Source organism: Cryptomeria japonica, chromosome 5, assembly GCF_030272615.1.
Source record: "Cryptomeria japonica chromosome 5, Sugi_1.0, whole genome shotgun sequence".
NCBI lineage: Eukaryota > Viridiplantae > Streptophyta > Pinopsida > Cupressales > Cupressaceae > Cryptomeria > Cryptomeria japonica.
In genome coordinates this window covers 321,777,588-321,798,563 of record NC_081409.1, presented here as the reverse complement: position 1 = coordinate 321,798,563, position 20,976 = coordinate 321,777,588, and the positions used below count along the sequence as shown (strand labels likewise).

The 20,976-nt window shown below is 34.5% G+C and overlaps 1 protein-coding gene across 2 annotated transcripts in view; it reads left to right on the top strand.

The window, feature by feature from the left end:
* Nucleotides 1-20,976, top strand: part of LOC131062490 (BEACH domain-containing protein C2) — a 105,160-nt gene that overhangs the window by 5,438 nt on the left and 78,746 nt on the right. For both annotated transcript variants that reach the window (XM_057996163.2, XM_057996155.2), the window contains exons 4-8: nt 3,801-4,591; nt 9,964-10,713; nt 16,934-17,068; nt 17,946-18,050; nt 18,400-18,513. In XM_057996163.2, the coding sequence (XP_057852146.2) occupies nt 3,801-4,591; nt 9,964-10,713; nt 16,934-17,068; nt 17,946-18,050; nt 18,400-18,513 (1,895 nt within the window). The remainder of the gene's footprint in view (nt 1-3,800; nt 4,592-9,963; nt 10,714-16,933; nt 17,069-17,945; nt 18,051-18,399; nt 18,514-20,976) is intronic.

The window sequence follows — 20,976 nt, the reverse complement described above, 5'->3', positions numbered from 1 at the left end:
CTATGTTTTAACATGATTTTTAATAGATGTAGCAGTTTCAAAAATTGGAGCAACACATCATTTGGAGTTTATAATTTTACACTCGAGGCAGAAGTTGTGAAATTCCATCTCAAAAACTTTAAATTTATTTTGGAAACTTGTAATTTTGAGGCCGAAAGATCGGGGTTTCCTCTTCTGTCAGACACTAAGGAGTCAGTTGCTGGAAGCCATTTATTTTAGATGATTAAAATTTGCACCAAGGTTACTTGAGAGCAACATCCATTGAACTAATAAACTTTGGTACCCAAGTCTGAAACCAGCTATTATTCCATATATTCCTCGTTAGTCAATATAATCAAATAGATCTAACTGTTAAGCTTTTTGTTATGAGGTATAAAAATTAGAAATGGTTAGTCATTGATGTCCTTTCCATCATAATGCCCCAGACCATAATAATTAATAAATGTATGCATATCAAGTATCTTTATCAGTTCTTTTCTACCTTCAGACCATAGATTAAAAATTGCCAGAAATATTGCTGTTTTGTGAGAAAAAACCTGGGCAATTCACTCATGATTTTACTCGCTGGTGATTTTTGGCAGAAACTTGGTGAGTTGTGAGTTAACTCACAAAGCTCAAGAGTCCAAGCTAAGAAATCATCTACAGTTGCATAAAATACATTCCATAGCTAGAAAAGCATCAAAATGTTTCATTTTTCACAACTTCTTTGTCACGTTGACAACATTCTGTGCATTTGGAATTGATTTTGCATAATTGTGGACTGAATTTTGGCAGCATGTGTAAGATATATGTAACTGTAACATAACAAATTAACAATATTCTTGCTATGTTTTTTATTTACAGTTTTTTGATTTGTTTTCCCCTCTCCAAATTTTTTATCCCTATTATTTACCAGCTATCTAGCTGCAAGGGCTTACATTGTATAATTTTAATTTAAAAAAATTATACTAAGGTTTCAAATTGAGTACTTTTTGCTGAGATACGACATCTACAAACTGAGACCCTATATTGAAGCATGGAACCCTAGAGGGAGAAACAAGACAAATAGTGTGTCATTATTGTCGGAACAAGATTAGAGGCATCAACCACTTCAAATATCATCTTGCACAGACCCCTAGAGGAGATTTTCCTCTTTTTGGTCAGGTAGAGTCCAATGGTTTGAGAATTGATGGCTCTTCTTCATATGAAGAGAGGCAAGAGAATAGGTAGCAACAAATGTAGTGGCCACTGGCCATTATGATGCGTTTTAAATCTTGATACTTTTCTGGCCACTATAATCATGAATCCATGATGTTTGAGATTTATGAGCATATGACTGAACTGTTGAACTTGATACTAATTAGTAACTACTAATAAGTACTAACTATGAACTTTTGAAGTATGATGAAATTGTGAATGATGAATGATGAATGATGAATGATGTGTAATTTTGTATTAAACTACTTTTTTAATTTACGAAATTATGAATGTATTGGTTTTATGATTTATTATGCATGTTTTTATGGTTGGAAAATTTGCCAAGTTTTGGCTGAGTTGCCAAGTTCGAGTCAAATTTAGGTCTGGTAGGTTTTGCTGAGTTATATGTTCTTAATCTATTTGCTTCAGAGATCTTGTGTGAGAGTTTACAATGCTATGGGATCACTTTCAATCATTAAACTATATTGGAAGCTTGCTTGTTTCTTCATTCAACAAAGGTAAGTAAACTTTGAAATAACCACTCTTCTATTGACCTTTGGAGATCTACTAGTGAAAGCTTCATCTATTGTTATGGATGTGACATTGGTTTTATTGATTCATTTGTTTCTGAAAGGAAAAAACTAAACTAGATCCACAATAATCCCTTGAGAAAAAACAATGCAAGTAAGAACATATTTATACAAATTTCATCATAGTAACAACTATATTTTGCAAACTTGGACTTGGTAGACCAAACATTTCTGACTTGGTGAAAGATCTGCTACTTAAAAATACTTCAATTTTTGAAAAAACATAAATTTTATGCACATTACAGCTACAAAATTTATTAAATGAGTGTAGCAAGGGTTTTGGGGCGGTGCAGCTAGTGGGCTAGAGGGGCAGTATCTCTAGTAGGGTCAAGAGGCAATGCCCTTTGTGCGGGTTTGGAATTAGCACCCCATGTGGGGTTTGGGGGTAGTGCCCTTGATGTCTTCCCTGTTGTGGTATGGGGTGGGGTTGAGGGGTGGAGCCCTCACTGTCAAGCTCAAATGAAGACCTTCAAAACCACACAAACTATAGGGCATGCCATTTTCATAATTTTAAAAGGAAAAAGACCATGTTTATTAAGCATTTGAACCATGTCCAATCTGCATCTTCCAATTTTTTTGACATGCTTTGGTTTTAGGAGTTTTTCTAATGTTTTCGTGATGTTGGAATGTAGGTGAGTCAAAGCATCAGGCTTGGTACTACTTGTCAAAAAACTAACGTTGACATGCCAAATACTTTGTGCCCAAAACTCGGCGAGTTTACTTTGGAAAAACTTGGGATGATGGGAAAAACGGCGAGTAAAAAAAAGGGTGAGTACTCAGCATACCATGGGAAAACCCTTACAAGAAAAACCCAACAATGCAAGCACACTCAATGTGTTAATCTGAACAAAATGGTTGCAATTCATTGTAGAGTTTAGTGCTTCCAATGGAGATCTTCACTCTGATTTTGGAGTCAATCTAATAACATAACCCTGCAATAAAATCACCATGCAATACCCATCCCAAACCTCTAATATATAGGTCAAGGAGATCAAGGAAACTGCTGATGGTTCCCAAAACCAAGGGCTCAAAATCAGAATCAAGTCTTGGTCCAAATAATCCAAGTTGGATACCACGAGCCCTCCTCAAAGAGTAACTCCTCCCAAATATAATATAACTCCCAATGAAGACCTTTGACTCCTATGACCAAGGGGGCCAATGTAACTCCCAAGTGCTCTATATAGAAGCACTAATTAGTAATTACACTTACGCACCTCTCAGGTAAGGCTATTCTTAGTGAGTCAAAGATGCTCTTTCTAGTCCACCATGTATCTCTTGTCTTCAATGTTCTCCTACGCTTGGCATAATACAATTGGCAATTAGGATAGTGTGTCATCCAAGGAATATTGAAATTGTTATGCTGTTTCTGGGTTCGATTGTGTGACAGTTTTTTGCATCAACGTTTCAAATCACACTACATGATCCATCATCAGGATGAAGAATGCTAGAGGAGAAGAACATTCCTCATCCTGATTTCTTCTCCTCTAGCATTCCTCATCCTGGTGATGTATCACATAGTGTGATTCGAAATGTGGACGCTGTCACACAATCAAACCCAGAAACAGTATAACAGATCTATGGATTGTGGAAACCTCATATCAAATATTGAAACTCCTTCCAAGTATGGAGTTCCATCTTAAAGGGTCCGAATGTTGCAAATTTACAACACATTACAATAAATAAATAATTAGAATTTCCCTAGGATTTGCAAGGTGTACAACACCTACTTTGAATAGTATCTACAAGATAAAACTTCAACATTCGGCAAATAAGTTGCATGAGTATTATCTAAGCACCTTTTATATTGGCTTGTGCCTTTCAAATTGCTATTATTCAAACTAGTCAACATGACATTTCTTCAGTGTTAAGAGCATGTAATATAATTGAGTGTTTTATGGTACCATCTTGACCTTTCTCCTGCATTCCTTATTGTGAAACTAATCTTTATTATTTTCTTGTTTCTCCTTTGTGTCTCTCTATAAGCTTCATATTTATTTTCTGGATAGATGAAGGCTGATCATTGAGTTTCTGCAGGCACTCACAGGAGACCTGCAGATGTGCTTGGTCATGTTCATGTTGCAGCACGTGTTCGTCCAATAGAAGCGTTGTGGGCCATGGCTGAGGGTGGTCCAATGTCATTGTTGCCATTGACAGTCAGTGCAATGGATTATGCTACATACGAACCTGTTAGTGGGGAAACATCTATATCTTTAGTGACAAGTCAGCTTTCTGCGCCAATTTTCCGCATGATAGCCTTGACTGTACACCACCCTGGAAACAGTGAAGAATTATGTCGAGCACATGCACCTCAAGTCCTTGCACAATTACTCCGTTACCTGCTAAAGATGTTGTCTTTATTGGAGCCTGAAAAAGTCAATGCTGAAGCAAGGGATGAAGAACTTGTTGCTGCTATAGTATCTCTTTGTCAATCTCCTCAGAACAATATTGAACTCAAAGTACAGCTTTTTAGTAATTTACTGTTAGATTTAAAAATGTGGAGTCGCTGTAGTTATGGACTACAGAAGAAGCTTTTGTCTTCACTGGCAGATATGGTTTTTACAGAAGCAATGGCAATGAGAGCTGCTAATGCTGTCCAATTGCTTCTGGATGGCTGCCGTCGCTGCTATTGGCTCATCAATGAACCTGATTCTGTCGATATGTCTGCTGTTGGGAAATCATCTAGGCCTGCAGGGGAGTTGAATGCATTAGTTGATGAACTTTTAGTCATCATAGAACTCTTGGTTGGATCTTCTACAGGTCCAATGGCAACTGATGATGTTCGATGTTTAATTCAATTTGTCCTTGATTGTCCACAATCTAATCAGGTGAGTGTATTTCTATATTGCTTATCTGACCCTTGTTACTCGAGAGATGTCTTGCCTTATTTATTGGTTTTGTTCTTCTTAGTTGCAACTGTTGGCCAAAGCTTTGACTCATCAGGTTCTATTTTGATTGGTGCAGTATGTGTGCACTCTCTCTTTTTATAATAGTTCTAAAGTTTAACTTTGAGTGCAGATCATTTGTCCTTTTTAACTGATGGCTATATTCAGTTCTTGTATGTTAGATAATTTTTGATCATATGATATATACATATTTCCTTTTAGTTTTTTTATTTGCATTATAGGATATTTAAACTAACACGAAGCACAGTTTTCAACAATTCTTGCTTTGTTAAATCATGAACATTTGTTCATTTCGTTGATATTCATAGTAACCAACTTAAAACAAAAACTATAATGGGTTGGTTCTCAAATGTGTTTTTGTTGTCTGATTGGGATGTGATTTTTTTCTTAAACTCTGCAAATAATTTAATTAGTGCAACACAACTGTTTATGAAATTTACAAAGATAAATTCCATACAGAATTCAAATTTAAAGATCTATAAAAGTCATCTATCAATCTTTTTCAAGGTTGACAGTGCATCTAGATTTATGTCTTTGCTTTAGCATAACGGCTAAAACCTGGAATGATTTCAAATGATAATATTATTTCAGTGTAGCTTAAATGTGTAACTGTTTGAGACTTTTATACAAAGATAAATTGCAAGACAAAACTCACATTCAAAGATTTACGAAATCTACTCATACATGTCTTACAGAAGTTCAGAATAAACTATATTTACATCCTTACTTTGGCCTTTCTGGTAAAACTCAGTTTAATTTTGAAGTGGCTGTGCCATTGGAGCTGTACCTTTGGAGCAAGAAGTTCTCATTAAATAATGTAGTTGACAAGGGAGGCATATCAGTGGAATATTTTCATAATCTACAGATTTTTCCTATGTGTAATTTAAAAATTGTGACTGATTGTTTTGTAGGCAATTGTTTTTTTATGCCAAGATTGCTACATTATGATGCTACAGCTTAGGTGTGAGGATTCCAAAGAAAAATAGTAAATTGCCAAAAAATGTGAAATTTCAAACTTTTTCCATAAATCAATTTAATCTCTCTTTAACCAATATTGAAACACCATTAATCCACGGGATACGATAGTAACTATTTTCATTCATAAATAAATCATAATTCAGTCATAAGTAATCACAATTACAATATTAAAATGTATAAATCCACTCTTAACGTATTCAAGATAAGTAAGCAAAATATTGTCATATACTAATTGAAGATTACATTTCATAGCAAATATATGACACAGCATCCTTTGTTAGGTGCTCAATGCTGATCTGAAGGAGAGAAGGAAGCAAGATTACTCCTTCCGTAGTGGACATACCTCATCCACACAGCCAAATGGTGATGGTTTGGTACAAGATCTCATGAAAGCATTTAGTTTTGCCCCCATGATTCAATGCAACATACAACAACAATGTAGCTATAATGAAATTAAATATGCAGTGTAAGTATATAAAACCCCCGACCCAACAAGTACATGCCATAAATGTCTTAACCATCCACCCAAATAATACTATATTGTAAAATTTTACTCACCCATATGAGTGAGAATACACTGCATTATTCTAAATCACAAAGGTCGTCATGTTCCAAAGTACAAACTTTGAAGGTAGTGTGATCTCATGAACCGTATATCAAAATTTCAAATGCTAAGAGTGCATCTAGCATGTGGTACATAGTCAACCTAAGGAAAGTACCATATATATGCATTATAGGTGACTTCAGGGTCAAAGTCTCTTCCAGCTACAACATGATAGATGCCAACTTGATATGAAAGTGCAAATTGTACATGCTAGAGTGTTGTGCTCAGGGAACCTCTTCAGTAAAATCCCCCAAATTGCAATCCGAATCTATAACTGGGCTGCAGATGCAAGCTATGGGTCAAAATTGGGTTGGGAATTTAAATCATTGCTAACAAAGTCATTATTTAGATTAGTTCTTTGCTTCCTTTTTATGCTCATCACCACTCTTAAATTTGTAGAATCAGACACAGGAAGTATCATGGTGAAATGAGAGTTGCATTTCTCCTGCAATCAAAAAGTATACAAAAAGATGCATTTTAATGTTAAATAGTCATTATCGAAGCAGGATGGTGGCCCATTAATGGAGTTTATGGGTTTTGTCCCCCGATTCACAAAAATAACAGTAATGAATTTTCATAAATAGGGAATTAAATTATAATGATAAATTTATGTATTCAAGTAAGTTGGAAGGTCTACATGCCTTCATGTTCCAAAGTACAAACTTTGAAGGTAGCGTGATCCCATGCTCTGTATATCAAAATTTCAAATGCTAAGAGTGCATCTAACATGTGGTACACAGTCAACATAATGAAAGTACCATATATATGCAGTATAGGTAACTTCAGGGTCAAAGTCTCTTTGAGCTACAACATGATAGATGCCAACTTGATGTAAAAGTGCAAATTGTACATACTAAAGTGTCGTGCTCAGGGAGCCTCTTCAGTAAAATCCTCCAAATTGCAATCTGAAATCCATAATTGGGTTGCAGATGCAATCTATGGATCGAAATTGGGTTGGGAATGTAAATCGTTGCTACATAGTCATTATTTAGATTAGTTCTTTGCTTCCTTTCTACGAAACCTGGGGATGCGTCCCCGGCCTGAAAACCCCCGTCCCGGTCCCGGGGACTTGGGGATGGCCAGGGGATGTTTCCCGCCTGTCCCCAAATTGTTGGAATTTGCAGGGGACGTCCCCAAAACGGGGGGACGTTTGCCCCAGCTGTGAGGGACGTCTGTACGTCCCGGGGAGGGCTGGGGATGGCTACGACGTCCCCAATCCGTCCCGGGGACAGTTGGATGTCCCCCACAGCTGGGGCTAGTAAAACATATTAAAAAAATAAAAAATGTCATATTTTCAATTTTTATTTTGAATTTCCTACCGTGGGCCCCCTAAATCGTTCCAATTGTAAACTTTTTTAAAGGCAATGATTTTAAATTAATAAATTATTAATATAAGTTAATATAATAATATCAAATTAATAAATTATTAATATAAGCTAATGTGAAATTATTAATTCAAATTGTTATTATAATATTATTAAATATTAAATGTTAATGTTTTTAATATGTAAGTTAATGTTAATATCAAATTATTAATATAAGCTAATGTTAAATTATTAATTCAAATTGTTATTATTAAATATTAAAGGTTAATGTTTTTTAAATTTTAATATGTACGTTTCATATGGGGCAAACATATAAAATTAATAAATTATAAATAGAAACTATATGGCAGCAGTGTAGCCTTTGGGCATTTTGTATGTTATTTTAATTTAACTTATTTCTTTAATATCTATTATGATATGCATATTGACAATGTGAATGAATTGAAATTCTGAATTCTGAATGCATAGACTATTGAGTATTGAGTCATTGACAATGTAGTATGTTCAAAGTTTACATTCTAAAATGTTTTACTTTTCATAGTATCATCCACATGCTATATCCATGTTTTCATATGAATATAATGTATATATGCATGCTTTATCCATGTTTTCATACGAACATTTAGAATTTTCCCTATGTTTTATATAGCTGTCCCCTTTGCCGTCCCCTCCCCCTCTCCCCAAATTTGGCAAAAAAAATTGCCGTTCTGGAAACTCGTCCCGCTTTCCCCTGCCGTCCCCGTCCCAGAAACTCGGGGTAATATAGCTTCCTTTTTATGCTTATCACCACTCATAAATTTGTAGAATCAGACACAATATGTATCATAGTGAAATGAGAGGTGTATTTCTCCCGCAATCAAAAGTATGCAAAAAAATGCATTTTAATGTTGAATAGTCATTATTGAAGCAGGTTGGTACCCCATTAATGGAGTTTATGTCTTGTCTTCCCATTCACGAAAATAACAGTAATTAATTTTCATAAATTTTAGGAAATTAAATTACAGGGATAAATTTATGTATTCAAGTAAGTCGGAAGATCTACATACCAGTAAAGTAACACTAGTGGACCTTGAAAATGGCTTGGTAGGTCAAAATGCAAGAACCAACTCAGCTTCACTTGGAAAATTTGAGTTGACTGTTAAAAATCTGGAATTAATTTCTTGGTCAATTTAATTGTTACCGAAAATCAGTAAGCATACAGAACAGAAGTCAAATTATTTATTTGACTATGACTGTTGGTCAATAAACTCACAAAATTTATTAGTGTCCTGTAGCATGTTCAAGGATCACTGTAAGAACTTTAAATGCATACAAAATAACAAATTGAAACTAAATAGGACCCTTGCAGTTGGTGCTGGACCAAAATGGAACAAATGCATGAATGGCTACACAGAAGTCATTACTTCCATGATTTGATCCATACTAAATCACAAAATTTATAAGAAAGAAAAAGATAGAAGTTACTTTAATGCCCATAAGTGGCCAAATTCAGTCATTGGGACTCTACTTGCATCTACTTTCCAATCATCTACCACCATCTAGCATCAGGTTTTCTGCACTTGCATCTATCAGCTACCTGCATAAGAGGACCTCTCCAATGGCATGCATCTACCATCTATCACTCATTTGCATTGGAGGAGCTCTCCATCTGCATCCACCATCCAGCCATTTTTGTCACCACTGGCCAATCCTGATGCATAAATTACTCAACCTTAGCTGGAAGTGCATTCCTGTTTACAAAAGGAAGTGCTGGTGTGAAAAGAACCCTAGGTTCTGCAGATAATTTTGTTGTATTGTAATTGAAATGAAGGTTATTATTCTGCATTCATAACATCAAGGATTAATATTGAGGGTTAGATTTTTTTCCTTTTCGTTATCTGCTATCAGTGATGAATTTAGACCTTGTCTATCTTCTGTGTCTTTTATAACCCAATGATACATTGATAACCTTCAAATGAGGAATGGTAAATGCTTATGCTGAGAGGATAACCTGAGAATAGTGTCTTTGATATAATATAAATCTTATAGTTGAAATCTAGATGGATGTTTTCATCTTCACACTCTTTTTGTTACTAGTGTTTGGTCACAAGAATATCATTGAAAATATTTTGAGAGTTGTTTTTTAGCATCAATTAGAATGGTTTTTGTCTTGCTTGGTAAATTTCGTTGGGTTTTGCAAGAAATTAGATCATATAGTTGGTGTGGATTTTTTTATTCTTCATTCTTATGAACGACATACTGTCTTTTAAGATGGTTTTTTTATACTATTATTTCATCTTTTTTTTGATTTGGGTAATATAACTGTATTTAAATGTACATAGCTTTGATACTATTATTTTCATTTTTTTATTGACTTGGCTAACAGAAGTGTATTTAAATGTGCATAGGTCACTCGTGTATTACATCTCATTTACAGGCTTGTGGTGCAACCAAACACATCACGGGCAACCATGTTTGCAGAGACGTTCATTTACTGTGGTGGCATCGAGATGCTTCTTGCCCTGTTGCAGAAAGAAGCAGTAGCCGGGGAAGGTACAGTCTTGGAATGCTCAAGAAAAAAGAATATGAGAAACATAGAGAGAAAACAAAGTGATCATATGGGTGGAATACTTACAGTGGAAGGGAAACAAGATGGATATTTGAGCCGTTCCAATTCAGAATGTACAAAGGAGAATATTATTAATGATCAAGTAGAAGATGAACTAAAACAAATTGGAGTCAAATCAAGTGGGAGTGATCAAAGTTCTACTAAAGCCATTGGCAGCGCTGATAGCCAAAAAATGTCCTCAGCCAAAGAATCATTTACAGGGAGAAGTGTAGGAGGGATAAGTTTTTCAATTACCGCAGACAGTGCAAGGAACAACTTTAATAATGTAGACAGTGGTGACGGTGTAGTGGTTGGCATTGTTAGTCTTCTGGGGGCACTTGTTGCAGGAGGACAATTAAAGTTTTCGAGCTCCACTACATCTGTTGCACCTCTTCCTGGTGTTCATTCTGGAAGCACTTTGTCAGATGAAATCAATTATTCATCTTCGGCAAGTAATTCTTTGTTGCTGTTTGCATTACAAAAGGCATTTCAAGCAGCGCCACAGAGATTAATGACTAACACTGTCTATGCAGCATTGCTGGGAGCTGTGGTATGTTACGACATTGCAATTCAAATATTTTCTGTGCTGTTTTATGGGCTTAAGTACAATATTTTTAATGGATCATTTGCTTGTTCAAAACTAACATGAAATTGTTATGTCCTCTTTGTGTCTAATCATCCTGAATAGTTACTGGTTGCTTTTGAATGAACCTATCATTTTTGTAATCTCTCTCATCTGACTACTAATTTTGCTAATCATTCATGAGCATAGCATAAGCAGAAAACTTAGTTTTGTGAGGTACTTGATATTGTCATAATTTAGCTGCTACACCTCATCATTGTGTAAGAACATTTTTTTTGGTCTAATCAAGCATTTTACTGTTTCAAGTTAGTATTTAGTATTTAGTATTTATTTATTGTTCATGTGTACACACTTCATCTTGGTTCAGTATGACCTTTTATACCAATATTTTACAGGCATATTGAAATTTTCTTGCTATCAAACCAAGACTTGATTGTAGTTCATTGCTTGGAGGGCTATAAATTGCTTAATTGTATTAGCGTTATAGATTCAGACCTTACCAGGGCCTGAAAAGTGGAGACTTAATATACCTTCTATATGATAATATTAATTTTGATGTGAAAATTGTTTTAAGTCACTGGATGTACTGTAATTGATTTTTGAGGTAGAAGAGAGACATCTGGTAGGTTCACTTCAGTTGATAATCATAACTAAGGCATACTCGTTGATGCTAAAGAAAATGGGTTGATAGTTGAAACAAATTTTTAATAGAGACCTGCATACATACCCTCCCATTTCTGCATCCTATTTAATCATCTACGCACATTAATCATTTGATATTAGAGAGTATCTTTTTAACATAATTTAAGCTTCTATTTTGCTCTGAGAATTGCATTCAGCACCCCATATCAACCTGGAATATTGGTATGGACGGTTGGATGCAGGTTTAACATTGATAGATGACATTTTCATAGATATGCAACTCTTGTTAATATTTAAAAAAGAGACAGATAACACATGCAGGCTACTTTTGTAATGTCCCCTTTCTAGCCCATGTTGTATGATGTTGTCGTTAGCCTATTCCTCTATGGTCCCGTAGGCTAACCAGGACATTTAAGGGATCTTGAGGATTTTTGGCCTAGGCAGTTTCAGTTGCAAGCGATTTTTGGCCTATTTATAGTAAGTCAGAGACCATCAATGGACTCATGAATAATATCCTATTGATGATAGTTGTTGATTTTGATTGGAGATTTTAATAATCGTTTGCGATTATTAATTTATTTATCAATAAAGTTAAGTTACAAAGTTAAATTAAATATTTAACTTTATTGATATGGGGACTTAAGTTTAAAGGGAAGTTATTTAAAAATTAAAATTACCCCTTTGTTTAAAATACTTGGAGACTTGGATATTTTAAAAAGAAGCATTTGATATGGGGACTTAAGTTTAAAGGGAAGTTATTTAAAAATTAAAAGTACCCCTTCGTTTAAAATACTTGGAGACTTGGATATTTTAAAAAGAAGCATTTCTATTTATCCCACATTGGCTGGGGATGTGTGTGGACTCTCCTGGGAAGTTATAAAAGACTCTTAAGAGTTCTTTTTCAGTATGCTTGGTTGAATGGATAATTTGTTAATTAATTGGAGAGTTCATTTTCAGGGGTTTGTGAGAACGAAGTCCCTCATGAATGACATTCTTCTCGCTGTTGCAAGACATAGACAGGAGGATTAATGGTGTTTTCACTCCAGGAAACACATTGAGCCAAGAAGGACGATTTCTAATTGCTGGTTATATTACAAACTGGGTTTCAGCATCTTAGACTAGATTTGGGCACATTTATACAAGGCGCTGGGTTGACAATAAGACACATTGCTGGGCTGTACCATATTGGCTATTCCTTGCTGGCCGTACTGCTATGTTTTCTCATGCTGGGCCGTATAGGTCTGAAGCTTCCTTAAGGGTGCCATACCAAGTCAAAGTTCAGCTAGAGGTTGCCGTACTTGCTTGGGCCAGTGATGTACAGGTCTGCAATCATCTTGAGAATGCTGTCTAGGGTTATTTATTACTGTTAGTGCATTTAATGGTCAATAGAAGACTGGGCAGCAATTCTGGTATGCACATATACATTGTATTGGCAAATTTAACTGAGACAACATTAAAAAATCTGCTGTAGTATTTTCAGTTTATTGTTTTAGAATAGAGTGAATGTTCAAGTTGTTTTAAAATATCTAGTCTTCAATATTGCTGCTGTAAATTTAAGAACTACATTATAGTCATTTTGCTTTATTGTTGTTTAAATATCTACTTCAACACAAATCATAATCTCAAGAAAAACTCAGAAAATCAGACTTCAAGACAAATACATGCCAACTGTTTGACAAAATGTTAAACACCCAAAACTGAAAAAATTAAAGCCAAGGACAGGGGATCTTACAACTTTATAAATCAATATCTTCCAAGAATGTAGCACATTGAAGACTTTAAGAATTAGGTAACCATGAGTCAGTTGTTGCTTTGGACTGCAGCATTGGAGTAGAAAGGACAATGGTTAGCACAGATTTAACTCAACATTGAACTATTTTTGTGAAGAAGTACCCAAAAAGCCTGTTAGCTTCAAAATTGGGCCAGTAGAGTAATGCATTTTCAGAAACTGGCAAATGCAAGAAAAGCAAAATTGGTGTAATGGGGAAGAACAAGTGGGTATTGTAGTGATCTATTTTTCAGTTGAGTTTGGATGAATCCCACCTCAACATATGTCTCACACTAACTAGAAATTATTATAATGGTTTTTTTTAATATACATATGGTAATATTAGTTTTGATGCGAAAATTGTTTTAAGTCACTGGATGTACTTTAATTGATTTTTTAGGTAGAAGATAGACATCTGGTAGGTTCACTGCAGTTGGTAATCGTAACTAAGGCATGTGTGTTGATGCTAAAGAAAATGGGTTGATAGTTGAAACAAATTTTTAATAGAGACCTGCATACATACACTCCCATTCTGCATCCTATTTAATCATCTACGCACATTAATCATTTGATATTAGAGAGTATCTTTTTAACATAATTTAAGCTTCTATTTTGCTCTGAGAATTGCATTCTACACCCCATATCAAACTGAAATATTGGAATGAGTGGTTGGATGCAGGTTTAATGTTGATAGATGACATATTTATTGATATGCAACCTTTGTTAATGTTTAAAAAAGAGACAGATAACACACGCAGCGTACTTTATAAATCAATATCTTCCAAGAATGTAGCACATTGAAGACTTTAAGAATTAGGTAACCATGAGTCAGTTGTTGCTTTGGACTGCAGCAATGGAGTAGCTAGGAAAAGACTATGGTTAGTGCAGATTCAACTCCACATTGATACATGTTTGTGAAGTATCCAAAAAGCCTGTTAGCTTCAAAATTGGGCTAGTGGAGTAATGTATTTACATAAGCTGACAAATGCAAGAAAAGCAAAATTGGTGCAATGTGGAAAGTTGAGTTTGGATGAATCCCACCTCAACATATGTCAAGCAAAAAATATAAATTATTGTAATGTTTTTTTTCTTTTTTTAAATAGTAGGTGAAAAGTAGTTGTATAGGTAGTTATCCTCTTGTAACTACTTGATGCTAGGATAAATAGGGCAAAGACTAGTGGAGTAATGTATTTACATAAGCTGACAAATGCAAGAAAAGCAAAATTGGTGCAATGCGGAAAGTTGAGTTTGGATGAATCCCACCTCAACATATGTCAAGCAAAAAATATAAATTATTGTAATGTTTTTTTTCTTTTTTTAAATAGTAGGTGAAAAGTAGTTGTATAGGTAGTTATCCTCTTTTAACTACTTGATGCTAGGATAAATAGGGCAAAGACTAGTGGAGTAATGTATTACATAAGCTGACAAATGCAAGAAAAGCAAAATTGGTGCAATGCGGAAAGTTGAGTTTGGATGAATCGCACCTCAACATATGTCAAGCAAAAAATATAAATTATTGTAATGTTTTTTTTCTTTTTTTAAATAGTAGGTGAAAAGTAGTTGTATAGGTAGTTATCCTCTTGTAACTACTTGATACTAGGATAAATAGGGCAAAGAAGGTAGGACTATTTCTGTATATCTCAATCTTTCAATGATTATTTTGCAAATTTTTATGAAGCTTGGTCATCTCCATCGGGGAAATGCCACTCTTCAGATTTGCTTATCTTGCTTAAAAACGAAAATGTCAGAAATGTGAAGTTTTGGTGTCTGATATTCTTGCACAGTGTAATCTGTTGTATAATTTGACACACTTCTTTTTTGTTTATGAATAGCAAATATAGGGGTTCCTACCTTAGAATTGATTAGGATCTTTTGTTTCCCACTTTGTCCTAGGCCATGGGTCCCTTGACACATTCCAATGCTTACACATTTCAAGTTAATAAATGTAATGTCCCCTATTTATAAATGCCCTAGTTTTTGCCCTAAAATCACAATCCCAAGTAAAGCAAGAATAGAGGAACATTAACTTAACCATATGATTATGATATATATATAATTTTTTGATGGAATTCAACCACAGTGAAGCTAGGATAAGGTGACTTGATAGGGTGTCCAAGAGATCCTCTACTCTAGGCCCAAGAGCGGATATAACATCCCTCTTGGCCTCATGTGGCCCTTGCCATCCATATGAGGTGGTGTACCTAGTGAGGTGTCCTATAACTGTTTGCCCTTCATCATGCCATCCGATTCCATTCCCTATGATTGGACTCCTTAATCCCATGGTTGGCCATGGTAGGGTTTTGGGGCAACTACAATAGGGTGTCTTGAGAATCCTTCTCTCCTAAGCCCAAGGGAAGCATTTCTTGCAACCCCTTGGTGTCATGGGACCCCTGGTCACCACCACGAGGTGGTGTGCTTAGAAGAGAACCTCATTGCTGTTTCCCCTCCTTGCATTCCCTTTACCCCTACTATGATTGATTTCAGCAAATGCATAAAGAATTACATATTGCTGCCTATATTCCATATATAAAGATCACATAATAATATTATATTCTGAGATTGCCTACATATTATTCATAAGCAAGTAATTATAAATAGGATCCCATATACTGCTTATCATAAGAATCAATACTTCAGACCAAACTGCTGTTATAATATCAAGTTTCTATATTCCTGAACATGACTGCCTTGAAGCAGATCCTATCCTGTTCAATGCCTTCTCTAAAAGACTCGCATCCTCTGTCCTTCGTTCAAGAGGTGTCCTTTCTAAATGAACCACTGCCTCCCTTAAACTAATCGCATGCCTCCTAGCATTGTGACTGATGTTAACTACTTTGCCTAAGGATATATTAAGATCAGATTGCTGCCTGGGAAAGCTCTAATTTTGCAGCTAAGGAAGGTATATCAGCTTTCAATGCTATAGGAAAGTATGAAGTCTTATTAATTAAGGTACTTCTGAGCAGCAGTAGTGTATGTATGTATGCATGTATATACATACACACACACATATTCCTGAATTCTCTTATTATTTTATTATTTCTGATTACTTTAATATGATAATGAATACTATTATTTTATTTCATTTGGTTAAATTTATTATGACATGGCTGGGGCATGACAACAAACTGAATAAATTCATGCTTTTTACTGATCAAAGGGATCTAGAGAGTAAGGCATCGACTTTGCATGTTGGGTAAAAAAATGATCTGATAAACAAACAGAATGAATTTGTTTCGATCGGGTTAATCGTACTCATCTAACAAAGTGAGTGCTTATATTTACTAAGTTTTCTCTGAAAAGGTAGTAGTAGAGTGTGTTTCGCAAGGTGAAATATTGGAGTACCAGATTCTACAAATTTATTTCTACAAAGATTAACAGCTATTGAGTTAGCTTCATTTGATTCCATTTTAACCATTTGGTGCTTCTTTTAAAGAATTTGAGGTTCCCTTTTTCCCTCTACATGCCTACATATAATCATATGTTACATACCATCGCTGTTTTTGAGAATTTCAATATTTTTACTTAATTATTTTGGATTTGGAACTGTCGGAATGTTGTTTATTCTGATGGAATCGAATTGAGAAAACATACATACAAGATATATTGTATGTTTGAACATTTTTTATTAGTGGCCATCTAATTTATATATTGAGCTGTGTCTACAAGCTAAACATCCTGCATGCTTTATATGCTCTTCATTTGAGTTCTCTAACTTTCTTAAGATAGGGGTGAAATAATTGAATGCAATCATCTGAATATCTTGAATTTTTTGTGTAGATAAATACTTCATCATCGGAAGATAGCTTAAATCTCTATGACTCTGGTCATCGGTTTGAGCATATTTCCCTTTTGCTGGTTCTTCTTCGTTCACTTCCTTATGCCCAAAGGGCCTTACAAGTTCGAGCTATACAGGTAAGTTCCATAAATATTGACTAATACCTTTTTCAAGTTTCAATTACATCTTGCGTGCTTGCTTTCTAAAAAACATGTTTAGAACTGTTGTGGTGGTTTAGAAACAATGTTGAGTTCGATGCTTTTTTTGGTAACTCACAAGAGCTAACTGCAAGTAGGATTCTGCTCACAGGCTAGAGTATGCATAAAAAATTGACAATTTAAATTCAGGTTTATACGACACATGAGTGTTGTTGGCATTTTGGATGGGCATATGTTAAAAGAACTACAGAGTAATCTTCACTTGTTTATAAGAAAAGCTTGGAGTTTGTGAGTTCTTTTAGTTTGTGTGGATTTAAAGTCGAGGTCTAAAGCAGGGATACTTGGCACACAAATTGTTGTGCTGGTCTCAAAACTATTTAAATATGCATGTCAGAAGTTCTTTTGAGTAATCTTAACACCTGAACTATATTAAACAGTGATTGATCCATTGTGTACACATTCCAAAAGTAATTTCAATAAAACATTTTTTATATTGCAATTTTCACGTGTTAAACTGGTTATTGCTAAATAGGATATGTAGCCAGAATACTGTACTTCTGCATTTTCTATGCTGTTCTGAGTTGTAGCTGGTGAACACATCAATTAGTACTGATACTCTCACATCTAGGCGATTTTAATTTTTTGGAAATTGTTTTTAATTTGTAGAAGAGGCTCAAAAGAAGTCATTTATTGATTATATAGATTTAGTGATGACAGTAGCTTCTATACTTAACATATTCCTGCACTATCATAAAAAGATAAGGTTGTATTCTTCTACAAGTATACTTTTGTATATCCTTTGCATATTCACCAGGTTTCCTCTGCCCTGAACTGGGGAGTTTTTTATTCATTTCAGGATATTTTGTTCCTGGCTTGCAGTCATCCAGAGAATAGAAACACTCTTACTTCTATGTCAGAATGGCCTGAATGGCTCTTGGAGGTTCTTATTTCCAATTTTGAGGTAAATTTCTGATATCTGACCATCCCTTTCTTTCTTATAGGTGATAACTTGCAGAATTGATGCGCATAAAATTCAGGAAGCCTGGTAGACTGACTTCCAACTTTGTGATCAGACTATTCATTGTTAATTAATTTCTTTTTAATTTGGCTCTGAAGCTTTGGACAACAGCTTAAGAATTGTGATTTTTAAATTTATTTTTCTGATTTTACATTTCATCTGTTTAATATTAATTTTTTTTCTTTTATGCTAAATATTTTGAATGTAATTTTTTTTTTGTGTCTGAAGATCTGTTATAACTTATATGTAATACAGTAATACATTTCTTTGTCATCTCACATGTTATGAACAGATGGCTTCAAACAAAGTACCGACTGATGTTGGCATTGGGGAGATTGAAGATCTTGTTCACAACTTTTTAAGTATAATGTTAGAACATTCTATGCGTCAAAAAGATGGATGGAAGGTGCATATTTTCTAGTTCCATTGGTTCTATCAACTTTTCTTTCCTCTATTGTCTTCTATTAATTTACTGGGAATCATGTCTAGATGATAATCCATTTCTTTGATCACAGAATGACAAATTTGCCATTTTCTCTTATTTTCTATTTTGTTTTAAACCTAGAATAATGTTTATAAGAAAGTTACCTTTGATTGTTTTATCTGCTCATGACTAACAATAACTTCTTTCAATTAAATTAATTAATGAGACTTTTTCAAAATTGATGGGATTTTATTCCTGGGTTCTTTAGTTTCCTTTGACCTCCCCCTTAATATTTATTGTTTATTTTTCTCCTTGTTTCCTATTCATATTCAAATTCAATTACCAGCTTGGGCCTCCCACAAAAACCTTTTTTATCTTCTCTTCGAGGAGCCTCATGTCATGAGTTGCTCAATGCAAAAGTATTTAAACTTTAAGCTTTTAGGTTGACCTGTGTTCTAATTATTCCTTTATGAATTAATTTGCTTAGGGGCTTAGAATGTCCACATTTCTCTATTTGAAAATGGTGTTGATTTTTGATGCTGCTGTTCAAACTGGATAGTTTTCAGTTGAAGGAGGCAGATTTCACTTGATCTTAATAGGGTATATGAAGCCAATTTTTCCATCCTTCTTAATGTTTTTGTTGGTTGTTAAGGCTTTTCACAGCATATCATTTTTCTTATCTAAGAACTGAATTCTTCTTCATGCAAAGGTTTCTCATTTGTACTGGATTAATAGCTCCCCCAAAAATGACATTTTTAGCGCATCAGTTTGGTATTAGGTTTCAATTTTTTGCCAATGAATCCTATTCACATTTTTGTAAATTATCTCTACATTTCCAGGTTTTGGTACCATCCTTTCTTTTTCCAGATACAATCCATGTATGTAATGCCCCCTTTTTGGAATGATTTTGGATCTTGCCTTTAAATCATAAGTTCAATTGAAATAAGGAATGTAATATAGTTATTGTTGGAAATGTTGTCATTGATGTCAAATTTATATTGACAAGATTATCATCATCATGGATATCAGTCCAAGAGTCTTGAAGCAATTGGAGTGATATTTAACGTGAAAAATAATTGAATCAATAATCAAATGATATTGAATTTAATTAATAATGAATATACAACCGTATATAAAGGAATTACAAGACGGTGTATCAATAATCGAATGATATTGAATTTAATTAATAACGAATATAAAAGCGTATATAAAGAAATTACAAATAGGTTTTCTAAAAAGAACGAACTGTTAATCTAAAGTTTAAAAAATCTTAAAATGTTAAATAAAGCTAAAAACTTAACTAAAAAGAAAACTATGCGTTCTTATAAAAGAAGTAATAGTTGACTAATGACTAACTAAATGACCATTAATAGAACCACACAAGAAGGTGACTGACTAAAAGAATTAATAATTCTAATACCCTCCATTAATGGTCATTGTATCAACTAAGTACCAATGCAATGCAGAGAACACTCTGCTGCTATGAAGACCCTCCTAGGATTTGCAAAGTGGTAATGACCAAGAATAGTTGATTTCGGATGACTGATGTAACCCTCACATGTGAATTATAGAAGCTTGAGATCATGATTTTGAGGAAAATTCGGCAAACCCTTTTGCTGAAGAGTACTGAGCTCTGTTTGATGCAAAAAAACTCTACACAGTTGAATCCAGAAGCAGAATATATGAACTCCAAAACAGACTGCAAGATACCATGATTGCAGATGTTCGCCCTGGCAACTCTAGATGCGACCCAAACTTGACTGCAACAAAGAATCATTTTGTGGAAAAAACCGTCAAACCTTGAAAACAAGAACCCTCCAAAAGAGAATTCACGATTTTTGAGGAGAAAATTAAAAAAACCAAGAAATCTGAGGTTACAAATCATCGTTTTTGTGGAAAAACGGTAAAACCTAAATAACAAAATCCTACACAAACTTTGTGGAATTTTTGAGGAAAAATTATAAACCCTACGAACAATTTTTGAAGAAAAAATCGTGAAAACCCTAAAACATCGCGTGACAAAACACCAGACATCATGCAGTAAAACCCCAATTTTCGAGGAAAAGAAATCAAGCAAAACCCTCCCATGATTTTTTGTGACGAAAAATCAGAAAACCCAAAACAAGAAAAACTGAAAATAATATTTCGAGGGACAAATATTATAAAACCTGCGAACAATATTTTAGGAAAAAATTGTGAAAACCCAGAGACAATTTTTCAAGAAAAAATTGTGAAAACCTTGGGACCTATAGGACGAGAGGCCTTGCCCAAATCAATCTGATCAAGGCAACGATATTCAGATATCGTCAATATGCGTTGTTTCCAGGTGTTGTTGAACTTCTGATTGTGTTCCAACATGATGTTGGTCAAATATGCCATCACAAAAACCAAGGTTGAACGAGGTCAACCTAGTGAAGGCATGAGATAGAAGAATCTGATTAAAAA